This window comes from Salmo trutta, chromosome 24 (assembly GCF_901001165.1).
Source record: "Salmo trutta chromosome 24, fSalTru1.1, whole genome shotgun sequence".
NCBI classification, from domain to species: Eukaryota; Metazoa; Chordata; class Actinopteri; order Salmoniformes; family Salmonidae; genus Salmo; species Salmo trutta.
Window position 1 is genome coordinate 29,047,604 of NC_042980.1, and position 24,000 is coordinate 29,071,603.

Consider the following 24,000-nt stretch of genomic DNA (forward strand, 5'->3'; position numbering starts at 1 on the left):
ACTGGGCCCCTCAGGGGTGCTTGCTTAGTCCCCTCCTGTACCCACGACTGCGTGGCCAAACACGACTCCAACGCCATCATTAAGTTTGCTGACGACCCAACAGTTGTAGGCCTGATCACTGACAACGATGAGACGGCCTATAGGGAGGAGGTCAGAGACCTGGCCGTGTGGTGCCAGGACAACAACCTCTCCCTCAATGTGAGCAAGACTTGCTGATCGTGGACTACAGGAAAAGGCGGGCCGAACAGGCCCCCATTAACATCAACGGGGCTGTAGTGGAGCGGGTCGAGAGTTTCAAGTTCCTTGGTGTCCACATCACCAACAAGCTATCATGGTCCAAACACACCAAGACAGACGTGAAGAGGGCACGACAAAACCTTTTCCCCCTCAGGTCCCCAGATCCTCAAAAGGTTCTACAGCTGGACCATCGAGAGCATCCTGACCGGTTGCATCACCGCCTGGTATGGCAACTGCTCGGCATCTGACCATAAGGCGCTACAGAGGATAGTGCGTGGTACATCACTGGGGCCGAGCTTCCTGCCATCCAGGACCTCTAGACTAGGCGGTGTCAGAGGAAAGCCCATAAAATTGTCAGAGAATCCAGTCACCCAAGTCATAGACTGTTCTCTCTGCTACCGTACGGCAAGCGGTACCGGAGCGCCAAGTCTAGGACCAAAAGGCTCCTTAACAGCTTCTACCCCCAAGCGAGAAGACTGCTGAACAATTAATCAAATGGCACCAGACTATTTACATTGACACCCCTCCCCCCATTTGTTTTGTACACTGCTACTACTCTGTTTATTATCTATGCATAGTCACTTCACCCCTACCTCCATGTGCAAATGACCTGGACTAACCTGTACCCCCACACACTCAACTAACCGGTACCCCCTGTATATAGCCTCGTTATTTTATTGTGTTACTTTTTAGAATTTTTTACTTTAGTTTATTTGGTAAATATTTTCTTAACTCTTCTTGAACTGCACTGTTAGTTAAGGGCTTGTCAGTAAGCATTTCACGGTAAAGTCTGCACTTGTTGTATTCGGCGCATGTGACAAATAAAGTTTGATTTGACTTGATTTGAACACAGTTAGAGAGACAGTCACACAACAGACCACAACACAGTTAGAGAGACAGAGAGAGAAGCACACAGTGCTGGGAGGACAGAAACAACAGAGAAGATGATGAACACAGAGGTGACACCAGTGGCAGAAGGTGTTAGTGTAGAGTAAGCAGGAACAGCAGTAAGCAGACATTGTTATCCACGTCGGCACCAACGATGTTAGGATGAAACAGTCAGAGGTCACCAAGCGCAATATAGCTTCAGCGTGTAAATCAGCTAGAAAGATGTGTCGGCATCGAGTAATTGTCTCTGGCCCCCTCCCAGTTAGGGGGAGTGATGAGCTCTACAGCAGAGTCTCACAACTCAATCGCTGGATGAAAACTGTTTTCTGCCCCTCCCAAAAGATAGAATTTGTAGATAACTGGCCCTCTTTCTGGGATTCACCCACAAACAGGACCAAGCCTGGCCTGCTGAGGAGTGACGGACTCCATCCTAGCTGGAGGGGTGCTCTCATCTTATCTACGAACATAGACAGGGCTCTAACTCCTCTAGCTCCACAATGAAATAGGGTGCAGGCCAGGCAACAGGCTGTTAGCCAGCCTGCCAGCTTAGTGGAGTCTGCCACTAGCACAGTTAGCGTAGTCAGCTCAGCTTTCCCCATTGAGACCGTGTCTGTGCCTCGATCTTGGTTGGGCAAAATTAAAAATGGCGGTGTTCGCTTCAGTAATCTTACTAGTATAAAGACCTCCTCCATTCCTGCCATTATTGAAAGAGATTGTGATGCTTCACATCTCAAAATTGGGTTACTTAATGTTAGATCCCTCACTTCCAAGGTAGTTATAGTCAATGAACTAATCACTGATCATAATCTTGATGTGATTGGCCTGACTGAAACATGGCTTAAGCCTGATGAATTTACTGTGTTAAATGAGGCCTCACCCCCTGGTTACACTAGTGACCAAACCCCCCGTGCATCCGGCAAAGGCGGAGGTGTTGCTAACATTTACGATAGCAAATTTCAATTTACAAAAATAATAACAATGACGTTTTCGTCTTTTGAGCTTCTAGTCATGAAATCTATGCAGCCTACTCAATCACTTTTTATAGCTACTGTTTACAGGCCTCCTGGGCCATATGCAGTGTTCCTTACTGAGTTCCCTGAATTCCTATCGGATCTTGTAGTCATAGCAGATAATATTCTAATTTTTGGTGACTTTAACATTCACATGGAAAAGTCCACAGACCCACTCCAAAAGGCTTTCGGAGCCATCATCGACTCAGTGGGTTTTGTCCAACATGTCTCTGGACCTACTCACTGCCACAGTCATACTCTGGACCTAGTTTTGTCCCATGGAATAAATGTTGTGGATCTTAATGTTTTTCCTCATAATCCTGGATTATCGGACCACCATTTTATTGCGTTTACAATTGCAACAAATAATCTGCTCAGACCCCAACCAAGGAAGATTAAAAGTCGTGCTATAAATTCCCAGACAACCCAAAGATTCCTTGATGCCCTTCCAGACTCCCTCTGCCTACCCAAGGACGTCAGAGGACAAGAATCAGTTAACCACCTAACCGAGGAACTCAATTCAACCTTGCGCAATACCCTAGATGCAGTTGCACCCCTAAAAATTAAAAACATCTGTCATAAGAAACTAGCTCCCTGGTATACAGAAAATACACGAGCTCTGAAGCAAGCTTCCAGAAAATTGGAACGGAAATGGCGCCACACTAAACTGGAAGTCTTCCGACTAGCTTGGAAAGACAGTACCGTGCAGTATCGAAGAGCCCTCACTGCTGCACGATCATCCTATTTTTCCAACTTAATTGAGGAAAATAAGAACAATCCGAAATTTCTTTTTGACACTGTCGCAAAGCTAACTAAAAAGCAGCATTCGCAAATGGAGGATGGCTTTCACTTCAGCAGTAATAAATTTATGAACTTTTTTGAGGAAAAGATCATGATCATTAGAAAGCAAATTACGGACTCATCTTTAAATCTGGGTATTCCTCCAGGGCTTCATTGTCCAGAGTCTGCACAACTCTGCCAGGACCCTGGCTCAAGGGAGATACTAAAGTGTTTTAGTACTATATCTCTTGACACAATGATGAAAATAATCATGGCCTCCAAACCCTCAAGCTGCATACTGGACCCTATTCCAACTAAACTACTGAAAGAGCTGCTTCCTGTGCTTGGCCCTCCTATGTTGAACATAATAAACGGCTCTCTATCCACCGGATGTGTACCAAGCTCACTAAAAATGGCAGTAATAAAGCCTCTCTTGAAAAAGCCGAATCTTGACCCAGAAATTATAAAAAACTATCGGCCTATATCGAATCTTCCATTCCTCTCAAAAATTTTAGAAAAAGTTGTTGCGCAGCAACTCACTGCCTTCCTGAAGACAAACAATGTATACGAAACGCTTCAGTCTGGTTTTAGACCCCATCATAGCACTGAGACTGCACTTGTGAAGGTGGTAAATGACCTTTTAATGACGTCAGACCGAGGCTCTGCATCTGTCCTCGTGCTCCTAGATCTTAGTGCCGCTTTTGATACCATCGATCACCACATTCTTTTGGAGAGATTGGAAACCCAAATTGGTCTACATGGACAAGTTCTGGCCTGGTTTAGATCTTATCTGTCGGAAAGATATCAGTTTGTCTCTGTGAATGGTTCGTCCTCTGACAAATCAATTGTAAATTTCGGTGTTCCTCAAGGTTCCGTTCTAGGACCACTATTGTTTTCACTATATATTTTACCTCTTGGGGATGTCATTCGAAAACATAATGTTAAATTTCACTGCTATGCGGACGACACACAGCTGTACATTTCAATGAAACATGGTGAAGCCCCAAAATTGCCCTCGCTAGAAGCCTGTGTTTCAGACATAAGGAAGTGGATGGCTGCAAATTTTCTACTTTTAAACTCGGACAAAACAGAGATGCTTGTCCTAGGTCCCAAGAAACAAAGAGATCTTCTGTTGAATCTGACAATTAATCTGGATGGTTGTACAGTCGTCTCAAATAAAACTGTGAAGGACCTCGGCGTTACTCTGGACCCTGATCTCTCTTTTGAAGAACATATCAAGACTGCTTCAAGGACAGCTTTTTTCCATCTACGTAACATTGCAAAAATCAGAAACTTTCTGTCCAAAAATGACGCAGAAAAATTAATCCATGCTTTTGTTACTTCTAGGCTCGACTACTGCAATGCTCTACTTTCCGGCTACCCGGATAAAGCACTAAACAAACTTCAGTTAGTGCTAAATACGGCTGCTAGAATCCTGACTAGAACCAAAAAATTTGATCATATTACTCCAGTGCTAGCTTCCCTACACTGGCTTCCTGTTAAGGCAAGGGCTGATTTCAAGGTTTTACTGCTAACCTACAAAGCATTACATGGGCTTGCTCCTACCTATCTTTCCGATTTGGTCCTGCCGTACATACCTACACGTACGCTACGGTCACAAGACGCAGGCCTCCTAATTGTCCCTAGAATTTCTAAGCAAACGGCTGGAGGTAGGGCTTTCTCCTATAGAGCTCCATTTTTATGGAATGGTCTGCCTACCCATGTGAGAGACGCAGACTCAGTCTCAACCTTTAAGTCTTTACTGAAGACTTATCTCTTCAGTAGGTCCTATGATTAAGTATAGTCTGGCCCAGGAGTGTGAAGGTGAACGGAAAGGCTGGAGCAACGAACCGCCCTCGCTGTCTCTGCCTTGTCGGTTCCCCTCTTCCCACTGGGATTCTCTGCCTCTAACCCTTTTACAGGGGCTGAGTCACTGACTTACTGGTGTTCTTCCATGCCGTCCATGGGAGGGGTGCGTCACTTGAGTAGGTTGAGCCACTGACGTGGTCTTCCTGTCTGGGTTGGCGCCCCCCCCTTGGGTTGTGCCGTGGCAGACATCTTTGTGGGCTATACTCGGCCTTGTCTTCGGACGGTAAGTTGGTGGTTGTAGATATCCCTCTAGTGGTGTGGGGGCTGTGCTTTGGCAAAGTGGGTGGGGTTATATCCTGCCTGTTTGGCCCTGTCCGGGGGTATCATCGGATGGGGCCACAGTGTCTTCTGATCCCTCCTGTCTCAGCCTCCAGTATTTATGCTGCAGTAGTTTATGTGTCGGGGGGCTAGGGTCAGTCTGTTACATCTGGAGTATTCTCTTGTCTTATCCAGTGTCCTGTGTGAATGTAAATATGCTCTCTCTAATTCTCTCTTTCTTTCTCTCTTTCTCTCGGAGGACCTGAGCCCTAGGACTACCTGGCATGATGACTCCTTGCTGTCCCCAGTCCACCTGGCCATGCTGCTGCTCCAGTTTCAACTGTTCTGCCTGCGGCTACGGAACCCTGACCTGTTCACCGGACGTGCTTGTTGCACCCTCGACAATTACTATGATTATTATTATTTGACCATGCTGGTCATTTACGAACATTTTAACATCTTGACCATGTTCTGTTATAATATCCACCCGGCACAGCCAGAAGAGGACTGGCCACCCCTCATAGCCTGGTTCCTCTCTAGGTTTCTTCCTAGGTTTTTGGCCTTTCTCAGGAGTTTTTCCTAGGGAGTTTTTCCCAGCCACCGTGCTTCTTTCACATGCATTGCTTGCTGTTTGGGGTTTTAGGCTGGGTTTCTGTACAGCACTTTGAGATTTCAGCTGATGTACGAAGGGCTATATAAATAAATTTGATTTGATTTGATTTGATTTGATTTGATTTGATTTGATGTGACTGTGTGTTGGTCTGTCTGAGTCAGGTTGTAAAGGGAGGGATTGTGATTGTGGTGGACAGGAGACTCAGAATACATCAGAGTGTTCCTATGTACTTGTGCTATGACCTTTTGCTAGTGAAAGCACCGGTCCAAATACCTGCAGCATGTGATGGCACTGTATTGTATTTATGCTTTATCAATTACTCAGTGGTGTAAAATATTTAAGTAGTCCTTTCAAGTATTTTTTACTTAAGTCGTTTTTTGGGGTATCTGTACTTTACTTTTTATATTTTTGACTACTTTTACTTCACTACATTCCTAAAGAAAAGAATGTACTTTTTACTCCATACATTTTCCCTGACACCCTAAAGTTACATGATTTGATTTATCTTATTATTATAGTCATCTTCAGGATGCCCAGCCCACATTTTGAATGCTCAGGCAGGACAACTATTCCCCAGGTCGTTGCTGTTCGTAACGTCTGCTTCCAACTCACACTCTCAAACACCTAGATCCCCTGAACGCAGCTCACTCTCCTGCCCACACCCTCAAACACCTAGATCCCCTGAACGCAGCTCACTCTCCTGCCCACACCCTCAAATACCTAGATCCCCTGAACGCAGCTCACTCTCCAGCCCACACCCTCAAACACCTAGATCCCCTGAACGCAGCTCACTCTCCTGCCCACACCCTCAAACACCTAGATCCCCTGAACGCAGCTCACTCTCCTGCCCACACCCTCAAACACCTAGATCCCCTGAACGCAGCTCACTCTCCTGCCCACACCCTCAAACACCTAGATCCCCTGAACGCAGCTCACTCTCCTGCCCACACCCTCAAACACCTAGATCCCCTGAACGCAGCTCACTCTCCTGCCCACACCCTCAAACACCTAGATCCCCTGAACGCAGCTCACTCTCCAGCCCACACCCTCAAACACCTAGATCCCCTGAACGCAGCTCACTCTCCAGATCCCAATCACCTGAATTCTAATCACCTGTTCACACACCTGTATGTCATTATCACACACTATTTAGTTCAGTTCTTTGCACCCCATCACTGTGAGGTATTGTTTGTTTTGTGACACGTCTTTCTGAGTGCTGTGGTTCCTGTAATTTACTCCTCCCGTGTATGATAGTTTTTGCCTGCCTCACTAATGACATCTTTTGCCTATTCCCTGCCTGTATATTAGCCTATCGGATTTCCTGTTATCAACCTATTGCCTGATCTCCCGGACTATGTTACTAGCCTTTTCCCTGCCTGTACCGTTGCCTTTTTGGACCCCCTGTGTATGACCTTCTGCCTGCCCCTGGACCCAGCTAACTGCCTCCTCCTGTGGTCCTTTACAATAAACACCTGCTGCGCCCTGCGCTTGAAACCAGCTCTCTGTCTCTCATGGTGTTCATTACACTGTTAATGAAAATGTGTTCTCAGTCAACTTATCTGGTAAAATAAATGTAAAAAAAATGCATAAAAATACACCAATCAATATACCGCATTGTCATCACTACTGCCTCTGATCTGGCGGACTCACAGGTGTAAACACAGGTGCAGTATGATACAGGCATAGATGGTGGAATGTTGTAATTGCTGCATGTTGCTGTAGCAGGTGTGTGTGTGTGTGTGTGTGTGTGTGTGTGTGTGTGTGTGTGTGTGTGTGTGTGTGTGTGTGTGTGTGTACCTGTTGCATGTTGTGCATGCTCTGCTGCAGCAGGTGTGTGTGTGTGTCGGGGAAGTGTTCAGGGTCGTCAGGGTGGCAAGCCTTGCCTTGCTCCTTCCTCAGCAGCTCCACCTCATTCCTGTAGGCGTCCAGCTGCCAACGCAGAGAGTCATTCTCCTCCCTCAGAGAGGCCCCAGACTGGCCACACACACCTGGAGAGGAGGAGGAGGGGAGAGAGGGTTAGACACAAGACACACACACCTGGAGAGGAGGAGGAGGGGAGAGAGGGTTAGACACAAGACACACACACCTGGAGAGGAGGAGGGGAGAGAGGGTTAGACACAAGACACACACACCTGGAGAGGAGGAGTGGAGAGAGGGTTAGACACAAGACACACACACCTGGAGAGGAGGAGGGGAGAGAGGGTTAGACACAAGACACACACACCTGGAGAGGAGGAGGGGAGAGAGGGTTAGACACAAGACACACACACCTGGAGAGGAGGAGGGGTAAGAGGGTTAGACACAAGACACACACCTGGAGAGGAGGAGGGGAGAGAGGATTAGACACAAGACATACACACCTGGAGAGGAGGAGGGGAGAGAGGATTAGACACAAGACACACACCTGGAGAGGAGGAGGGGAGAGAGGATTAGACACAAGACACACACCTGGAGAGGAGGAGGGGAGAGAGGATTAGACACAAGACACACACCTGGAGAGGAGGAGGGGAGAGAGGATTAGACACAAGACATACACACCTGGAGAGGAGGAGGGGAGAGAGGATTAGACACAAGACATACACACCTGGAGAGGAGGAGGGGAGAGAGGATTAGACACAAGACATACACCTGGAGAGGAGGAGGGGAGAGAGGATTAGACACAAGACACACACCTGGAGAGGAGGAGGGGAGAGAGGATTAGACACAAGACATACACCTGGAGAGGAGGAGGGGAGAGAGGATTAGACACAAGACATACACACCTGGAGAGGAGGAGGGGATAGAGGATTAGACACAAGACACACACCTGGAGAGGAAAGAGAGGATTAGACACAAGACACACACCTGGAGAGGAGGAGGGGAGAGAGGGTTAGACACAAGACACACACACCTGGAGAGGAAAGAGAGGGTTAGACACAAGACACACACCTGGAGAGGAGGAGGGGAGAGAGGGTTAGACACAAGACACACACACCTGGAGAGGAGGAGGGGAGAGAGGATTAGACACAAGACACACACCTGGAGAGGAGGAGGGGAGAGAGGGTTAGACACAAGACATACACACCTGGAGAGGAGGAGGGGAGAGAGGATTAGACACAAGACACACACCTGGAGAGGAGGAGGGGAGAGAGGGTTAGACACAAGACACACACACCTGGAGAGGAAAGAGAGGGTTAGACACAAGACACACACCTGGAGAGGAGGAGGGGAGAGAGGATTAGACACAAGACACACACCTGGAGAGGAGGAGGGGAGAGAGGGTTAGACACAAGACACACAGCTGGAGAGGAGGAGGGGAGAGAGGGTTAGACACAAGACACACACCTGGAGAGGAGGAGGGGAGAGAGGATTAGACACAAGACACACACCTGGAGAGGAAAGAGAGGGTTAGACACAAGACACACACCTGGAGAGGAGGAGGGGAGAGAGGATTAGACACAAGACATACACACCTGGAGAGGAGGAGGGGAGAGAGGATTAGACACAAGACACACACCTGGAGAGGAGGAGGGGAGAGAGGATTAGACACAAGACACACACCTGGAGAGGAGGAGGGGAGAGAGGGTTAGACACAAGACACACACCTGGAGAGGAGGAGGGGAGAGAGGGTTAGACACAAGACACACACACCTGGAGAGGAGGAGGGGAGAGAGGATTAGACACAAGACACACACCTGGAGAGGAGGAGGGGAGAGAGGATTAGACACAAGACATACACACCTGGAGAGGAGGAGGGGAGAGAGGATTAGACACAAGACATACACACTTGGAGAGGAGGAGGGGAGAGAGGATTAGACACAAGACACACACCTGGAGAGGAGGAGGGGAGAGAGGATTAGACACAAGACACACACCTGGAGAGGAGGAGGGGAGAGAGGGTTAGACACAAGACATACACCTGGAGAGGAGGAGGGGAGAGAGGATTAGACACAAGACATACACCTGGAGAGGAGGAGGGGAGAGAGGATTAGACACAAGACATACACCTGGAGAGGAGGAGGGGAGAGAGGATTAGACACAAGACATACACACCTGGAGAGGAGGAGGGGAGAGAGGATTAGACACAAGACATACACACCTGGAGAGGAGGAGGGGAGAGAGGATTAGACACAAGACACACACCTGGAGAGGAGGAGGGGAGAGAGGGTTAGACACAAGACACACACACCTGGAGAGGAAAGAGAGGGTTAGACACAAGACACACACCTGGAGAGGAGGAGGGGAGAGAGGATTAGACACAAGACACACACCTGGAGAGGAGGAGGGGAGAGAGGGTTAGACACAAGACACACAGCTGGAGAGGAGGAGGGGAGAGAGGGTTAGACACAAGACACACACCTGGAGAGGAGGAGGGGAGAGAGGATTAGACACAAGACACACACCTGGAGAGGAAAGAGAGGGTTAGACACAAGACACACACCTGGAGAGGAGGAGGGGAGAGAGGATTAGACACAAGACATACACACCTGGAGAGGAGGAGGGGAGAGAGGATTAGACACAAGACACACACCTGGAGAGGAGGAGGGGAGAGAGGATTAGACACAAGACACACACCTGGAGAGGAGGAGGGGAGAGAGGGTTAGACACAAGACACACACCTGGAGAGGAGGAGGGGAGAGAGGGTTAGACACAAGACACACACACCTGGAGAGGAGGAGGGGAGAGAGGATTAGACACAAGACACACACCTGGAGAGGAGGAGGGGAGAGAGGATTAGACACAAGACATACACACCTGGAGAGGAGGAGGGGAGAGAGGATTAGACACAAGACATACACACTTGGAGAGGAGGAGGGGAGAGAGGATTAGACACAAGACACACACCTGGAGAGGAGGAGGGGAGAGAGGATTAGACACAAGACACACACCTGGAGAGGAGGAGGGGAGAGAGGGTTAGACACAAGACATACACCTGGAGAGGAGGAGGGGAGAGAGGATTAGACACAAGACATACACCTGGAGAGGAGGAGGGGAGAGAGGATTAGACACAAGACATACACCTGGAGAGGAGGAGGGGAGAGAGGATTAGACACAAGACATACACACCTGGAGAGGAGGAGGGGAGAGAGGATTAGACACAAGACATACACACCTGGAGAGGAGGAGGGGAGAGAGGATTAGACACAAGACATACACCTGGAGAGGAGGAGGGGAGAGAGGGTTAGACACAAGACACACACCTGGAGAGGAAAGAGAGGGTTAGACAAGACACACACACCTGGAGAGGAGGAGGGGAGAGAGGGTTAGACACAAGACACACACCTGGAGAGGAGGAGGGGAAAGAGGGTTAGACACAAGACACACACCTGGAGAGGAAAGAGAGGGTTAGACACAAGACACACACCTGGAGAGGAGGAGGGGAGAGAGGGTTAGACACAAGACACACACCTGGAGAGGAGGAGGGGAGAGAGGATTAGACACAAGACATACACACCTGGAGAGGAGGAGGGGAGAGAGGATTAAACACAAGACACATACCTGGAGAGGAGGAGGGGAGAGAGGGTTAGACACAAGACACATACCTGGAGAGGAGGAGGGGAGAGAGGGTTAGACACAAGACACACACCTGGAGAGGAGGAGGGGAGAGAGGATTAGACACAAGACACACACCTGGAGAGGAGGAGGGGAGAGAGGATTAGACACAAGACACACACCTGGAGAGGAGGAGGGGAGAGAGGATTAGACACAAGACACACACCTGGAGAGGAGGAGGGGAGAGAGGGTTAGACACAAGACACACACCTGGAGAGGAGGAGGGGAGAGAGGATTAGACACAAGACACACACCTGGAGAGGAGGAGGGGAGAGAGGATTAGACACAAGACACACACCTGGAGAGGAGGAGGGGAGAGAGGGTTAGACACAAGACATACACACTTGGAGAGGAGGAGGGGAGAGAGGATTAGACACAAGACATACACCTGGAGAGGAGGAGGGGAGAGAGGATTAGACACAAGACACACACCTGGAGAGGAGGAGGGGAGAGAGGATTAGACACAAGACACACACCTGGAGAGGAGGAGGGAAGAGAGGATTAGACACAATGTACACACACCTGGAGAGCAGGAGGGGAAAGAGGGTTAGACACAATGTACACACACAAATACACATATGCATGCACGCACACACACACACACACACACACAAAGACCAGGGATGTTTTCCAATGCCTCGCAAAGATGGGTACCTATTGGTAGATGGGTCAAAATAAAAAAAAGCAGACATTGAATATCCCTTTGAGTATGGTGAAGTTATTAATTACACTTTGGATGGTGTATCAATACACCTAGTCACTACAAAGATACAGATGTCCTTCCTAACTCAGTTGCTGAAGAGGAAGGAAACCGCTCAGGGATTTCACCATGAGGCCAATGGTGACTTTAAAACAGTTACAGAGTTTAATGGTTGTGATAGGAGAAAACTGAGGATGGATCAACAAGATTGTAGTTACTCCACAATACTTACCTGAATGACTGAGTGAAAAGAAGGAAGCATTTACAGAATACAAATATTTCTAAAACATGTGTCCTGTTTGCAATAAGGCACTAAAGTAAAACTGCTGAATATATTTTCAAGCATCGTGGTGGCTGCATCATGTTATGGGTATCCTTGTCATTGGCAAGCATGGAATAGAGCTAAGCACAGGCATAATCCTAGAGGAATCCTTTCTGAAGGCACTGTATACTTTAGCAGTCTGGTGATTTATGAGCTACAGTGGCCTGCCATCATTAAAAGGTATACGTGCTTAGGGGCTAAGGGTTAAGGACCAAGAGTTAGGGACTATGCCAGGGGTAAGTTTGGGATTGTGCTCGTGTCTGTCCTACCATTTTCCTCCATGCGTATCTTCTTACAGGGGCTCTCATCCTCGTCGTCGTCAGACATCTCCATCTCCTCCTCCCGGCGAATCCCCATGATCTCCTCACTGTGGGCATTCCTCAGCTCCTGTCACATCACAACACAAGGACCCCTCAGTGTCTCAGTACTATACACCCAGCCATATGCCTGTCTAAAAATGGTTTCAACCCGCCTGCTCCTGGTAATGTGTTCTAAAAAAGGTTGTACCTTAAAACGAGTCTGTGGTGGAAGAGGATCAAATTGCCCCTAGACACTGATCTAACATCAGTTTTGTGTTTCACTTCCCGATGGGTTAGGATTTAGTTGGGTAAGGTAAACTGATCCTAGATCTGCAGTTTGAACGCTTCATTTTTTCACATGATAAGACAGAGGAGCATAGAAAACATCTCATTCTTCCAGCTGCTCTGATAACTAGAACTGTCTCAGCTGTGAGGCTGTCTAATACCACCACTGTGAAATCTCTCCTCAGATAAAGTAAATATGCTTAGCCAATGACTCAGCTATAGGAGAGTGTGATAGAGTTATGAGAGAAGGGAAAGAGAGAGAAAGGGAGAGAGGTTTGGATGGAGGGCTTTGTTATGTGTGACTGTGAGCACAGAAAGCCTCAGCTGCAGTACTGAACCAGCCAGAGCTTTTTTCCTAGAAGCTACAGTACGGCATGAAGACGGAGGGATTCAATGGTGTTTAGAGACGTATCTGATCTCATGATTTCTGCAGTGTCCATTATCAGTTCATATTCAAACTGTAATTTAATACTACTGTCATGGAGGATGTTGATACTGACATCAGTAGCTAATTAATTCACAGCCATTTGTCATTCAGATAATCTATGACGCTTCAGGCTGCAGTGTTACAGTAATTACTTGAACTACTTGAACACTTACCAAGCATACTACTGACCCTTAACAAAGGATTTCACAATTGTGGCATGCTAGCAGACTCACTCCATAGTGTGTACTGTTACTGTGTGCCACTTCTTCCAAAGCAATGCCTTACCTCTGGTTGCTCTGACAATAGACATGGCATGATTCCTTTCTCACTGACTTGACTTAGAGACATGTACTGTATGAACAGAGACATCTTACAGTATGAATTAGGCTTGGGCGGTATACTGTACTGTATGCGTTTTTTTAATGTTTGGAAATAAATAGCGCCCCTTGTGTGCACTGCCGGTAATACCGTATACCCCGGTATGGTACAGGAACAGTATGAAGGCATGAACATCTGGATACCGCCCAACCCTAGTATGAATGGTCACATTAGGTTAACATCTGTCCTGATAACTCTGGCCCCCACAGATAGGCGACCTCATATACCTGGTCATTACTTTCAATTCATGGTCTCCAAATGACCAAATTAAAACCAAGGGGGTGTATAATAATCTCTGTTTCAGATCCAGGTTTGTGCAGTGTTTCTACAACCAAAAATATCCACATTCCATGAGATTAATAGGATGTTTTTGTTTAGTTCTAATAAAAGTGCTAACTAACATTTATACCATGATATTGCTGAATAGTCGTTTCTGATTGGTTTAAAGGGCATTCCAGAGAGTACATTATTTCTATAGAACGCACAGTATAATTGTACGGTATAATTCAATGGCTATGAAGTTCATTCTTACATGTTCTATTTTTGAGCTGCTTTTGAAAGCAAAAGTCGAATTGAAAACATTATGTCAAAGTTGAATTCGATTTTCATAATAGCAAGCTAGGATGACGGTTTGGTTAGCTAAGGTAACATGTCTGTTTGCTTGGTTACCAAGGCAACTACTGGAGCTATCTAGCTAGCTAGTAAACTTGCTAGCTAATTCAGTGGATGTTGTCACATTTCTACTGGCAAATTAATACATTTCTAGCGGCAAATATGTTAATTTATAGCCATGAAATAAAAGGGATAATCAACATCAACTCCTGCGTTCTATGGAAAATAATGCAACTCCGTGGAAGGTTAGTTCCACTCCACTAACACGTCGTGGAATACACTTTCCATTTCGTGCACTATTTTTCAGAGAACGCTTAGCCTCTCGTTGATTATCCCTTACGTAATGAATATTCCAGAATGCTGACTCGTTGTACTCCCAATGCATTATTGATCTGTTTTAACCCTGGAAGCCTCTGTTGCCATAGCACTCACGCTTTCTAGAAGGTTACGTCTGTGCTTGTGTGTGTGTGTGTGTAATAAAATAAATAATTTGGTGGGTGCTTACATTTGTCCTATTTACAAGTGTGAATTGGAAATGTGTTTTTGGCATATCCCAACTCTCCCTCAGAGAGTGGGGTCACGGCCAGGGTCTGCCATAATAAACAGCAACCCTGGAGCAATTAGGGTTAAGTACCTTGCTCAAAGGTACATCGACAGAGTTTTCACCTTGTTGGCTCAGGGATTCGAACACACAACCTTTTGGTTAACTGGCTCAATGATCTAACCGCTAAGCTACCTGCCACCTCTGTGTGAGTGCGTGTGCGTTTCATCGATGTGAGGAAAAAGTCCACGAATGGCACTGTAGAAGAGAAACACACAGCATCAGAAGATCAGAACAGCATGACTGTCTGTCCATCTGTCTGTATCTGTGAGGCCACAGCAGTCTGTCCATCTGTCTGTCCATCTGTCTGTGTATCTGTGAGGCCACAGCAGTCTGTCCATCTGTCTGTGTATCTGTGAGGCCACAGCAGTCTGTCCATCTGTCTGTGTATCTGTGAGGCCACAGCAGTCTGCAACAACAGCCAAATGAAACCCAGTAGGACTCGTGTCAACCCGGCTAGAGTGTCTGTCTGTTAACCTGTCCTGAGGAGTCCAAACATGACAAGGAATAAGGGGGTAAGGAGAGAGTACCAACCTCACACTGCTTTCTCCAAATGTCTATGTTCTTGCGCTGCGCTTTAGAGAAATGGTCCCATGCCTTCTGCCTGGAGGCAGCGGTGAACACAGCCGTGATCTGCTCGACTTGGGGTGAACAGGGGAGTCAAGACAAGACAAGGCTTTATGTAGAGCTTAGATCCTACTGCACCACCCAGGCACAACAGCACACAGAGGAGACACTAGGGAGCTTCATCCTGCCAGCCTGGGTTAGTAGACCCCATTGCATTTACCTGTACCACCCACCAACATATCATCGCTGTGGGATGAAAGCTTCTTATCTCCAAAAGAGAAACTTTTCAGGAAATGTAAAAAGACGTCCATATTTTGTCATTAATGTTGGAATCTCAATTAGGTGAAACGTCTCCACGGGTCGGCCCAGGCAAATTTGTTATTGTTTTTGTTTTTGTTTATTAAAGGAAGAAAGGAGCATTCGGCCTCTTGGTAAAAAATATCGTTGTACATATTCTGCTGTTCTATCACGCGTGCAATGAAAAAAGTGTTTGTTGTTTAATAAGGTAATGTCTTTGTTGTCGTAATATCGCAAAAGGACGTGGCAGTTTCACCGCTATGGATTCCAGCTTTAACGAACATACAATTATGAAACTTCAGAAGCTATTTTGAATACATTTTCTTGGTCGTAGAGTCATTGGAAATAATTGAGTTTCAAGGGTTTCATCTGACAGCGACGATATTGAGAATCATTGGGTGGGTTGGGATTTTGACGCATTGTTTAAGTTGGTTTGTAGGGCCTGATATGGTTAAATGCTGGTCATTGTATTACCTGGTGTCTCCTCCCCAGTGCTGAACAGTACTTACAGTTCATACCTGCTGATTCAGTTCCATCAGGACTGTCAAAGACAACATTCTACAATGGGTGGCTGGCTTGTGATACTAAATATTTTCATGGATAGAGTAGGTCTAGACATACTATTGAACTTAAATAAAATGTGTCTTTAATTTGTCCTTAATCATTCATAACTCTTTTAGGAAGTTACTGCAGTCATCACTATCCTTTCCACCGGTAGGAGGTTGTCTTTAAAGTGTTGCTCTGTTCTAACTGCATACTGTCATATTCCTCTTCAGTAAACAACAGGAGGCTTAAGAAGTGTCACTATTACTACTGGACAAGTGCACTGTGACCACATCAACATTAAAACTACACCCCCTCATCATCCCCTCTTCTGGTGATTCAGGATCTCTGCACTTTTCATATTAAAGCAGCACCAGAGGACTATATAGCTCTGTTTTATTACCTGGTGTTGAGCACAACAAATACCATTGAAAATAGCACCATTTAAACAGTCATAAGACGTTGATGAATCTTGTTGTCATCTCATTGTCTTTCCAGATTGTATTTCATATCATTTCAATATCAGTCCATACTGTACATTGACATTGTTTGAGAGTGCCTGCTGGAGGGATACAGTTCTACGATGCCTACCTGGGAGTTAGGTAGATCAGCTGGTCCTCTCCTGTAGAAAGCTCAGGACACTGTACTGTACTTACCTCTGTCTGGTCTCTGACCTCTGTCATCCTCCCTAACTACTGGCTTATCACTGTACAGCTGTATAGAACAACTGGTCTTTAGTGCTATGTGAAGGTAACTGTAGTACACTGTGTCTAGGAAGGGTTTATGAGAATAAAGTCACAGGTAGTGTATAGTGTGTCTAGTTAGATGCTTACACTGAGTCAGTATGGCCAGCAGGGCGTTTTTAAATGTCTCCTTGGCTAGCTCCATCTCCTCCTCGTGCTGGGCCTTCTCACTCATCAGCCTCCGGACGTGGCTATTGGCCGACTGGATCATTGAATAGAAGTTATTGGCCGACCGCCGGTTGACCTCACCACGGTCGATCCACGTGAACAGGACTGCAGTCGCCTCACTGAACTTATGGTCATCTGGAGGGGGATGATGGGGGAGAGCGAGAGGAGAGGATTTAGGGTGAGGTTTTTAAACCGTGAAGCAGAAAGCCTATGAAACTGTACATTGATATTCCTTGAAATAAACTACACTGAACAAAAATATAAATGCAACATGCAACAATTTCAAAGATTTTACTGAGTTACAGTTCATATAAGGAAATTTGTCAATTGAAATAAGTTCATTAGGCCCTAATCTATGGATTTCACATGACGGAGAATATAGATATGCATCTGTTGGTCACAGATACCTAAAAAAAAGGTAGGAGCGTGGATCAGAAAACCAGTCAGTATCTGCTGTAACTACCATTTGCCTCATACAGCGCAACACATCTCCTCCACTTAGAGTTGATCAGGCTGTTGATTGTGGCCTGTGGAATGTTGTCCCACTCCTCTTCAATGGATGTGCGAAGTTGCTGGATATTGGCGGGAACTGGAACATGCTGTCGTACACGTTGATCCAGAGCATCTAAAACATGCTCAATGGGTGATATGTCTGGTGGGTATGCAGGCCATGGAAGAACTGGGACATTTCAGCTTCCAGGAATTGTGTACAGATCCTTGCGACATGGGGCCGTGCATTATCATGCTGAAACATGAGGTGATTTTAGAGTGGCCTTTTTCTGTCCCCAGCACAAGGTACACCTGTGTAATGATCATGCTGTTTAATCAGCTTGTTGATATGCCACACCTGTCAGGTGGATGGATTATCTTGGCAAAGTAGAAATGGTCACACACAGGGAGGTAAACAAATTTGTGCACAAAAAAACGCTTTTGTGTGTATGAAACCTTTTATTTTATTTCAGCTCATGAAACACTTTATATGTTGCATTTATATTTTTGTTCAGTGTATACTGCCATGTACTTTGAATAAATTATATTTCTCTTTCCTTCATGCTTCAGTGCACAGGAACAGAACAGCATGGGGAGATTAACTATCAGACTGTTTCATATCTTCTGAGTGTCTTTGGATGAGACAGTCTTCTGTGCATTTATGGGTTTGAATCAACAGAAACTAGTCGTTGAGTGAGCATAGCCTCTTTAACTGTCTGTGTCTCGGTGGGCCTTTGTTGAGCGTATTCTTCACATTTGAATAATAATTGAAAAGTGCCACAGAGCCGCGTCCGATCGCATAGCGCAGAGTGAATTAGAAATCGTTTAATGAGCTCAATACCCACTGCAACATGACCTGAGAGCACACTGTCGCTTGGTTGAAAACACTTCACCGCACAGCTCTAGTCCTATTCAAAGGAGGCAGCAGAGTGCAATCATACAATCATATTATAGAGAAGTCACATAAAGGTATTGCGGGCCAGCACAACACAGGGAATAATGGAAGTCTATTTCCCCAGCCTTTTCAATGAATAATCAAAGCAAAATATCACTCTGTGTTTGGCTATGTGTAATGAAAACCTTCTTGGGGAACTAAACATCTCTATAGTAATAGCCAGTGGTGTAGTGGAGGGTAAACCTTGCTTTATTTTGTGTAAGCGTTTACACAGCCATCGCTTGATAGGTGTGTGACACAGACTCACACACATATAAATACACACACACTCTTGCTCGCCCTCTTCGCTCCCCTCCTCTCTCTCTGCCATCTGTTGTGACCAACAGTCAGGCAGTCTCTAGTGCCGCAGCCTCAGTGTGAAGGTTAGAAGTGTCCCTTCATAGAAGCAGCTGTATGTGAGTTGAGAGAGAGACAGAGTAATGCGCTGTAATGTGGTAATGAATATGATTAAGGTATTTACCCGCCTGAGAATGTAAAAGCATTAACCAGAGGCTGTTTGAATGAATATGATTATGGAGAAACAGAACACTTTGAAACACCACTCTGAACAGAGAGCAGAGACAGTGGAACAGGGAGACATGGAGGATCGCACAGAGAGAGAGAAAGAGAGAAGCAGTATGAGCAGGAAAGCACAGAATTGGAAAAGAAATAAAGCATCAGCGATGGGAATGAGGAGACAGGACGACACACATTTCCCACCAGCGTGATGAAGAAATCTAGGAATTCGGAGCTCCAGGGAATGTGATGAAGGGAAGGGAGGGGTGTCCAATAAGGGGAGCATGACATCTCCCAGCCGTGACCCATTACATTATCATACGCTTCATTGAGAGATGATAGACGAAAAGACTCTCTCTGCTTGTATCAATGTGACTTCTCCAATAGTTAATGTGACATGTCTCTTCTTACTGCCATAGGAAAAGGAAAGGGAGAGATGGGGAGAGAGAGGACGGAATTTTGATGAAGTGTTGTGATGCAGTTAGTTTCATGTCAGCACTCTTTCTCTCTGTCTACCTCTCTCTCTCTCTACCTCTTTCTTTCTCTCTCTCTCTCTCTCTCTTTCTCTGCCTCTCTCTCTCTTTCTCTGCCTCTCTCTCTCTGCCTCTCTCTCTCTCTCTCTACCTCTTTCTCTCTCTCTCTCTCTCTCTCTCTCTACCTCTCTCTCTCTCTCTCTCTCTCTCTCTCTCTCTCTCTGCCTCTCTCTTTCTGCTTCTCTCTCTCTCTCTCTGCCTCTCTCTCCCTCTGCCTCTCTCTCTCTTCATATTGAGCTGTATTGGAGATGCAGTGTCTGATGCCCTTTGGGCTTCTTCAGCAGAGAGAGAGAGGCAGGCGGGATGCAGCCATGTGGGGAGACAGCGGGGGGGTTGGGAACTGACTGATGGCTGATGAGATAGAGAGGGCAACAGAGTCAAACTGTCCTATCAGATGTCATAACACTAGCTCTCTGTCCAGGAAGGTTTTCAGATCCACATATTAATGTAATGCTACTGGGAAGGTTCTAATAACAGTGTTGAGGGTGTCATAAGGAAGGAAAATGATAACCATGACTAAATTTCTCATGCAGAGAGAGGATGTGTAGTGTGTCAGACAGTTCTAGCAGACAGTGGTTTAGATCAATAACTCATTTAGATGATGGGAGAAATGAGAAATCAAAAGTTTATTTTTCTAATCTAACCATTTTCATATTTACTTATGTCAGACATTTCTTAATATCAATTTGACATGACAGAGGAATGGTACATTGCTCTAAATGATACAAAAACAATATTCATGAGAAAGTGCATCATAGATTATTCCTATACTGTAAATTAGGATGGGGTCTGTAAAACAGTGTGCAGCTCGAACCTTTACACACATTTATACACCGCCATGGCCCACCTGCAGCACACACACAGCGGGGGGGGGGGGCACAGCTGGACATAGTGCTAGAGGGTGGGGGTGACACACACACACATCATGCTCATTGGTCCACTCACCTTTCAATCTCTCCGCCAACTGTCCCGCCTCATGCTCGGAGAAGTGCATGATGGGAGGTGGCGAGGGCGGACGGAGGAAGTCTTCGTGGATCTTGCGTCGGTGTCGTTCCTCCCTGGCCAGCAGCCTCTGTTGACATTCCCACTCATACAGGTCGTCTCTGGCCTGAGCAAAGTCCACGTGCATCCTCCCTGAGTCCTTCTTATCTGTACTGGAGCCGATGCGCATCCGGTAGCCTGGGGAAACATGGTAGGTAGCAGTCAGATACACCAAACACAACCATACAGATACATTCAACACACAGACAAACACACAGCACCCAAATTGTGTATACAGTCATGTGAACTCATACAGTCAAATACAATGAAATTATACAGTATTACAAATGCCTACATTCTCTACACCACGTACCACCACAAAGACCATTAGCAAACCAAAAGGACAAACTCTACATTTTCAACTATTCATAATGTTAAAATATTCTCTAGTCCTCCTCATCCATATTCACATCTCCAGCCTGCATAGCTACAGTCTATTACTTTAACTTCCAGCCTGCATAGCTACAGTCTATTACTTTAACATCCAGCCTGCATAGCTACAGTCTATTACTTTAACATCCAGCCTGCATAGCTACAGTCTATTACTTTAACATCCAGCCTGCATAGCTACAGTCTATTACTTTAACATCCAGCCTGCATAGCTACAGTCTATTACTTTAACATCCAGCCTGCATAGCTACAGTCTATTACTTTAACATCCAGCCTGCATAGCTACAGTATATTACTTTAACATCCAGCCTGCATAGCTACAGTCTATTACTTTAACATCCAGCCTGCATAGCTACAGTCTATTTCTTTCACCTCCAGCCTGCATAGCTACAGTCTATTTCTTTCACCTCCAGCCTGCATAGCTACAGTCTATTTCTTTCTCCTCCAGCCTGCATAGCTACAGTCTATTTCTTTCTCCTCCAGCCTGCATAGCTACAGTCTATTTATTTCTCCTCCAGCCTGCATAGCTACAGTCTATTTATTTCATCTCCAGCCTGCATAGCTACAGTCTATTTCTTTCACCTCCAGCCTGCATAGCTACAGTCTATTTCTTTCATCTCCAGCCTGCATAGCTACAGTCTATTTATTTCACCTCCAGCCTGCATAGCTACAGTATATTTCTTTCACCTCCAGCCTGCATAGCTACAGTATATTACTTTAACATCCAGCCTGCATAGCTACAGTATATTACTTTAACATCCAGCCTGCATAGCGACAGTCTATTTCTTTAACCTCCAGCCTGCATAGCTACAGTATATTACTTTAACATCCAGCCTGCATAGCTACAGTCTATTTCTTTAATCTCCAGCCTGCATAGCTACAGTATATTACTTTAACCTCCAGCCTGCATAGCTACAGTCTATTTCTTTCACCTCCAGCCTGCATAGCTACAGTCTATTTCTTTCACCTCCAGCCTGCATAGCTACAGTATATTACTTTAACATCCAGCCTGCATAGCTACAGTCTATTTATTCCTCCTCCAGCCTGCATAGCTACAGTCTATTTCTTTCACCTCCAGCCTGCATAGCTACAGTATATTTCTTTCACCTCCAGCCTGCATAGCTACAGTATATTTCTTTCACCTCCAGCCTGCATAGCTACAGTCATCATTTGATTTCTCTCTTCTGCTTTAAGTGTCAAACCTCAGGACACAAGGTCGCTGTTTTAACTCCTCTACAGTGTTCATAATGTTAATACATACTCTATTAAATACTGCTGCAAACATATACAATAGTTATGCTGACCACTGACCAGAGAGGTAGAGGATTGTGTCTATATGTTGTGTGTATAGTATAGCATTTGCATGGTATAGTATAGTATACAATACTAAAGTGCAGTATAGCATAGTAAAGTAAAGCATACAGTAGTATAGTATAGTATAGTATAGTATAGTAAAGTAAAGTATAGTATAGTATAGTAAAGTATACCGTAGTATATTAAAGTAAAGTATAGTATAGTAAAGTATACAGTAGTATAGTAAAGTCAAGTATAGTATGGTATTGACCGGAGAGGTAGACAGCATTGTATATAAGTTGTGTGTATAGATATAGTATTGGTATAATATAGTACTGACCAGAGAGGTAGACAGCATTGTATATAAGTTCTGTGTATAGATATAGTATTGGTATAGTACTGACCAGAGAGGTAGACAGCATTGTATATAAGTTGTGTGTATCGATATAGTAGTGGTATAGTATAGTACTGACCAGAGAGTTAGACAGCATTGTATATAAGTTGTATGTATAGATATAGTATTGGTATAGTATAGTACTGACCAGAGAGTTAGACAGCATTGTATATAAGTTGTATGTATAGATATAGTATTGGTATAGTATAGTACTGACCAGAGAGGTAGACAGCATTGTATATAAGTTGTGTGTATAGATATAGTAGTGGTATAGTATAGTACTGACCAGAGAGTTAGACAGCATTGTATATAAGTTGTATGTATAGATATAGTATTGGTATAGTATAGTACTGACCAGAGAGGTAGACAGCATTGTATATAAGTTGTATGTATAGATATAGTATTGGTATAGTATAGTACTGACCAGAGAGGTAGACAGCATTGTATATAAGTTGTATGTATAGATATAGTATTGGTATAGTATAGTACTGACCAGAGAGGTAGACAGCATTGTATATAAGTTGTATGTATAGATATAGTATTGGTATAGTATAGTACTGACCAGAGAGGTAGACAGCATTGTATATAAGTTGTATGTATAGATATAGTATTGGTATAGTATAGTACTGACCAGAGAGGTAGACAGCATTGTATATAAGTTGTGTGTATAGATATAGTATTGGTATAGTATAGTACTGACCAGAGAGTTAGACAGCATTGTATATAAGTTGTATGTATAGATATAGTATTGGTATAGTATAGTACTGACCAGAGAGTTAGACAGCATTGTATATAAGTTGTATGTATAGATATAGTATTGGTATAGTATAGTACTGACCAGAGAGTTAGACAGCATTGTATATAAGTTGTATGTATAGATATAGTAGTGGTATAGTATAGTACTGACCAGAGAGGTAGAGAGACTTATCCACCATGAACTCCTCACTGAAGCGGATGTGACAGAAGTTCTTCTTGCTCTTCCTGATGGCGATGATGTCACCACACTGATCAAACACCTCCCTGATGATCTCCTCGCTGGCATTCTCCGGCAGACCCCCAACAAACACCGTCTTACACCCTGGGGGCCGCTCCCGTGTTGACGGAGGAGGCAGGTCTGGAACATCATGCATGCTCAGGTCACATCTAATGGCAATTCTTGTGACCATATTACGGACAGTCAATTTATGAATGCATTTATACTCATTTAGAAAAGCATGCAAGAGTGTGTTCGTCCGGGTCTGTGTGCGTCCGTGTCTGTGTGTGCCCGTGTGTCCGTGTGTG

The 24,000-nt window shown here is 45.3% G+C and overlaps 1 protein-coding gene across 7 annotated transcripts in view; it reads right to left on the reverse strand.

Moving 5' to 3' along the window:
• The window catches only part of LOC115161054 (ecto-NOX disulfide-thiol exchanger 1), a 115,390-nt gene that overhangs the window by 11,417 nt on the left and 79,973 nt on the right, over positions 1-24,000 (reverse strand). For all 7 annotated transcript variants that reach the window (XR_003869168.1, XR_003869167.1, XM_029711744.1 and 4 more), the window contains 6 exons: positions 23,627-23,833; positions 20,547-20,780; positions 17,052-17,264; positions 15,346-15,452; positions 12,479-12,596; positions 7,453-7,643 (listed from right to left, as the gene is read on the reverse strand). Coding sequence is in view for 5 of the 7 variants with exons in the window: in XM_029711744.1 (XP_029567604.1) it covers positions 7,453-7,643; positions 12,479-12,596; positions 15,346-15,452; positions 17,052-17,264; positions 20,547-20,780; positions 23,627-23,833 (1,070 nt within the window). In the remaining 2 variants the exon portion in view is untranslated. The remainder of the gene's footprint in view (positions 1-7,452; positions 7,644-12,478; positions 12,597-15,345; positions 15,453-17,051; positions 17,265-20,546; positions 20,781-23,626; positions 23,834-24,000) is intronic.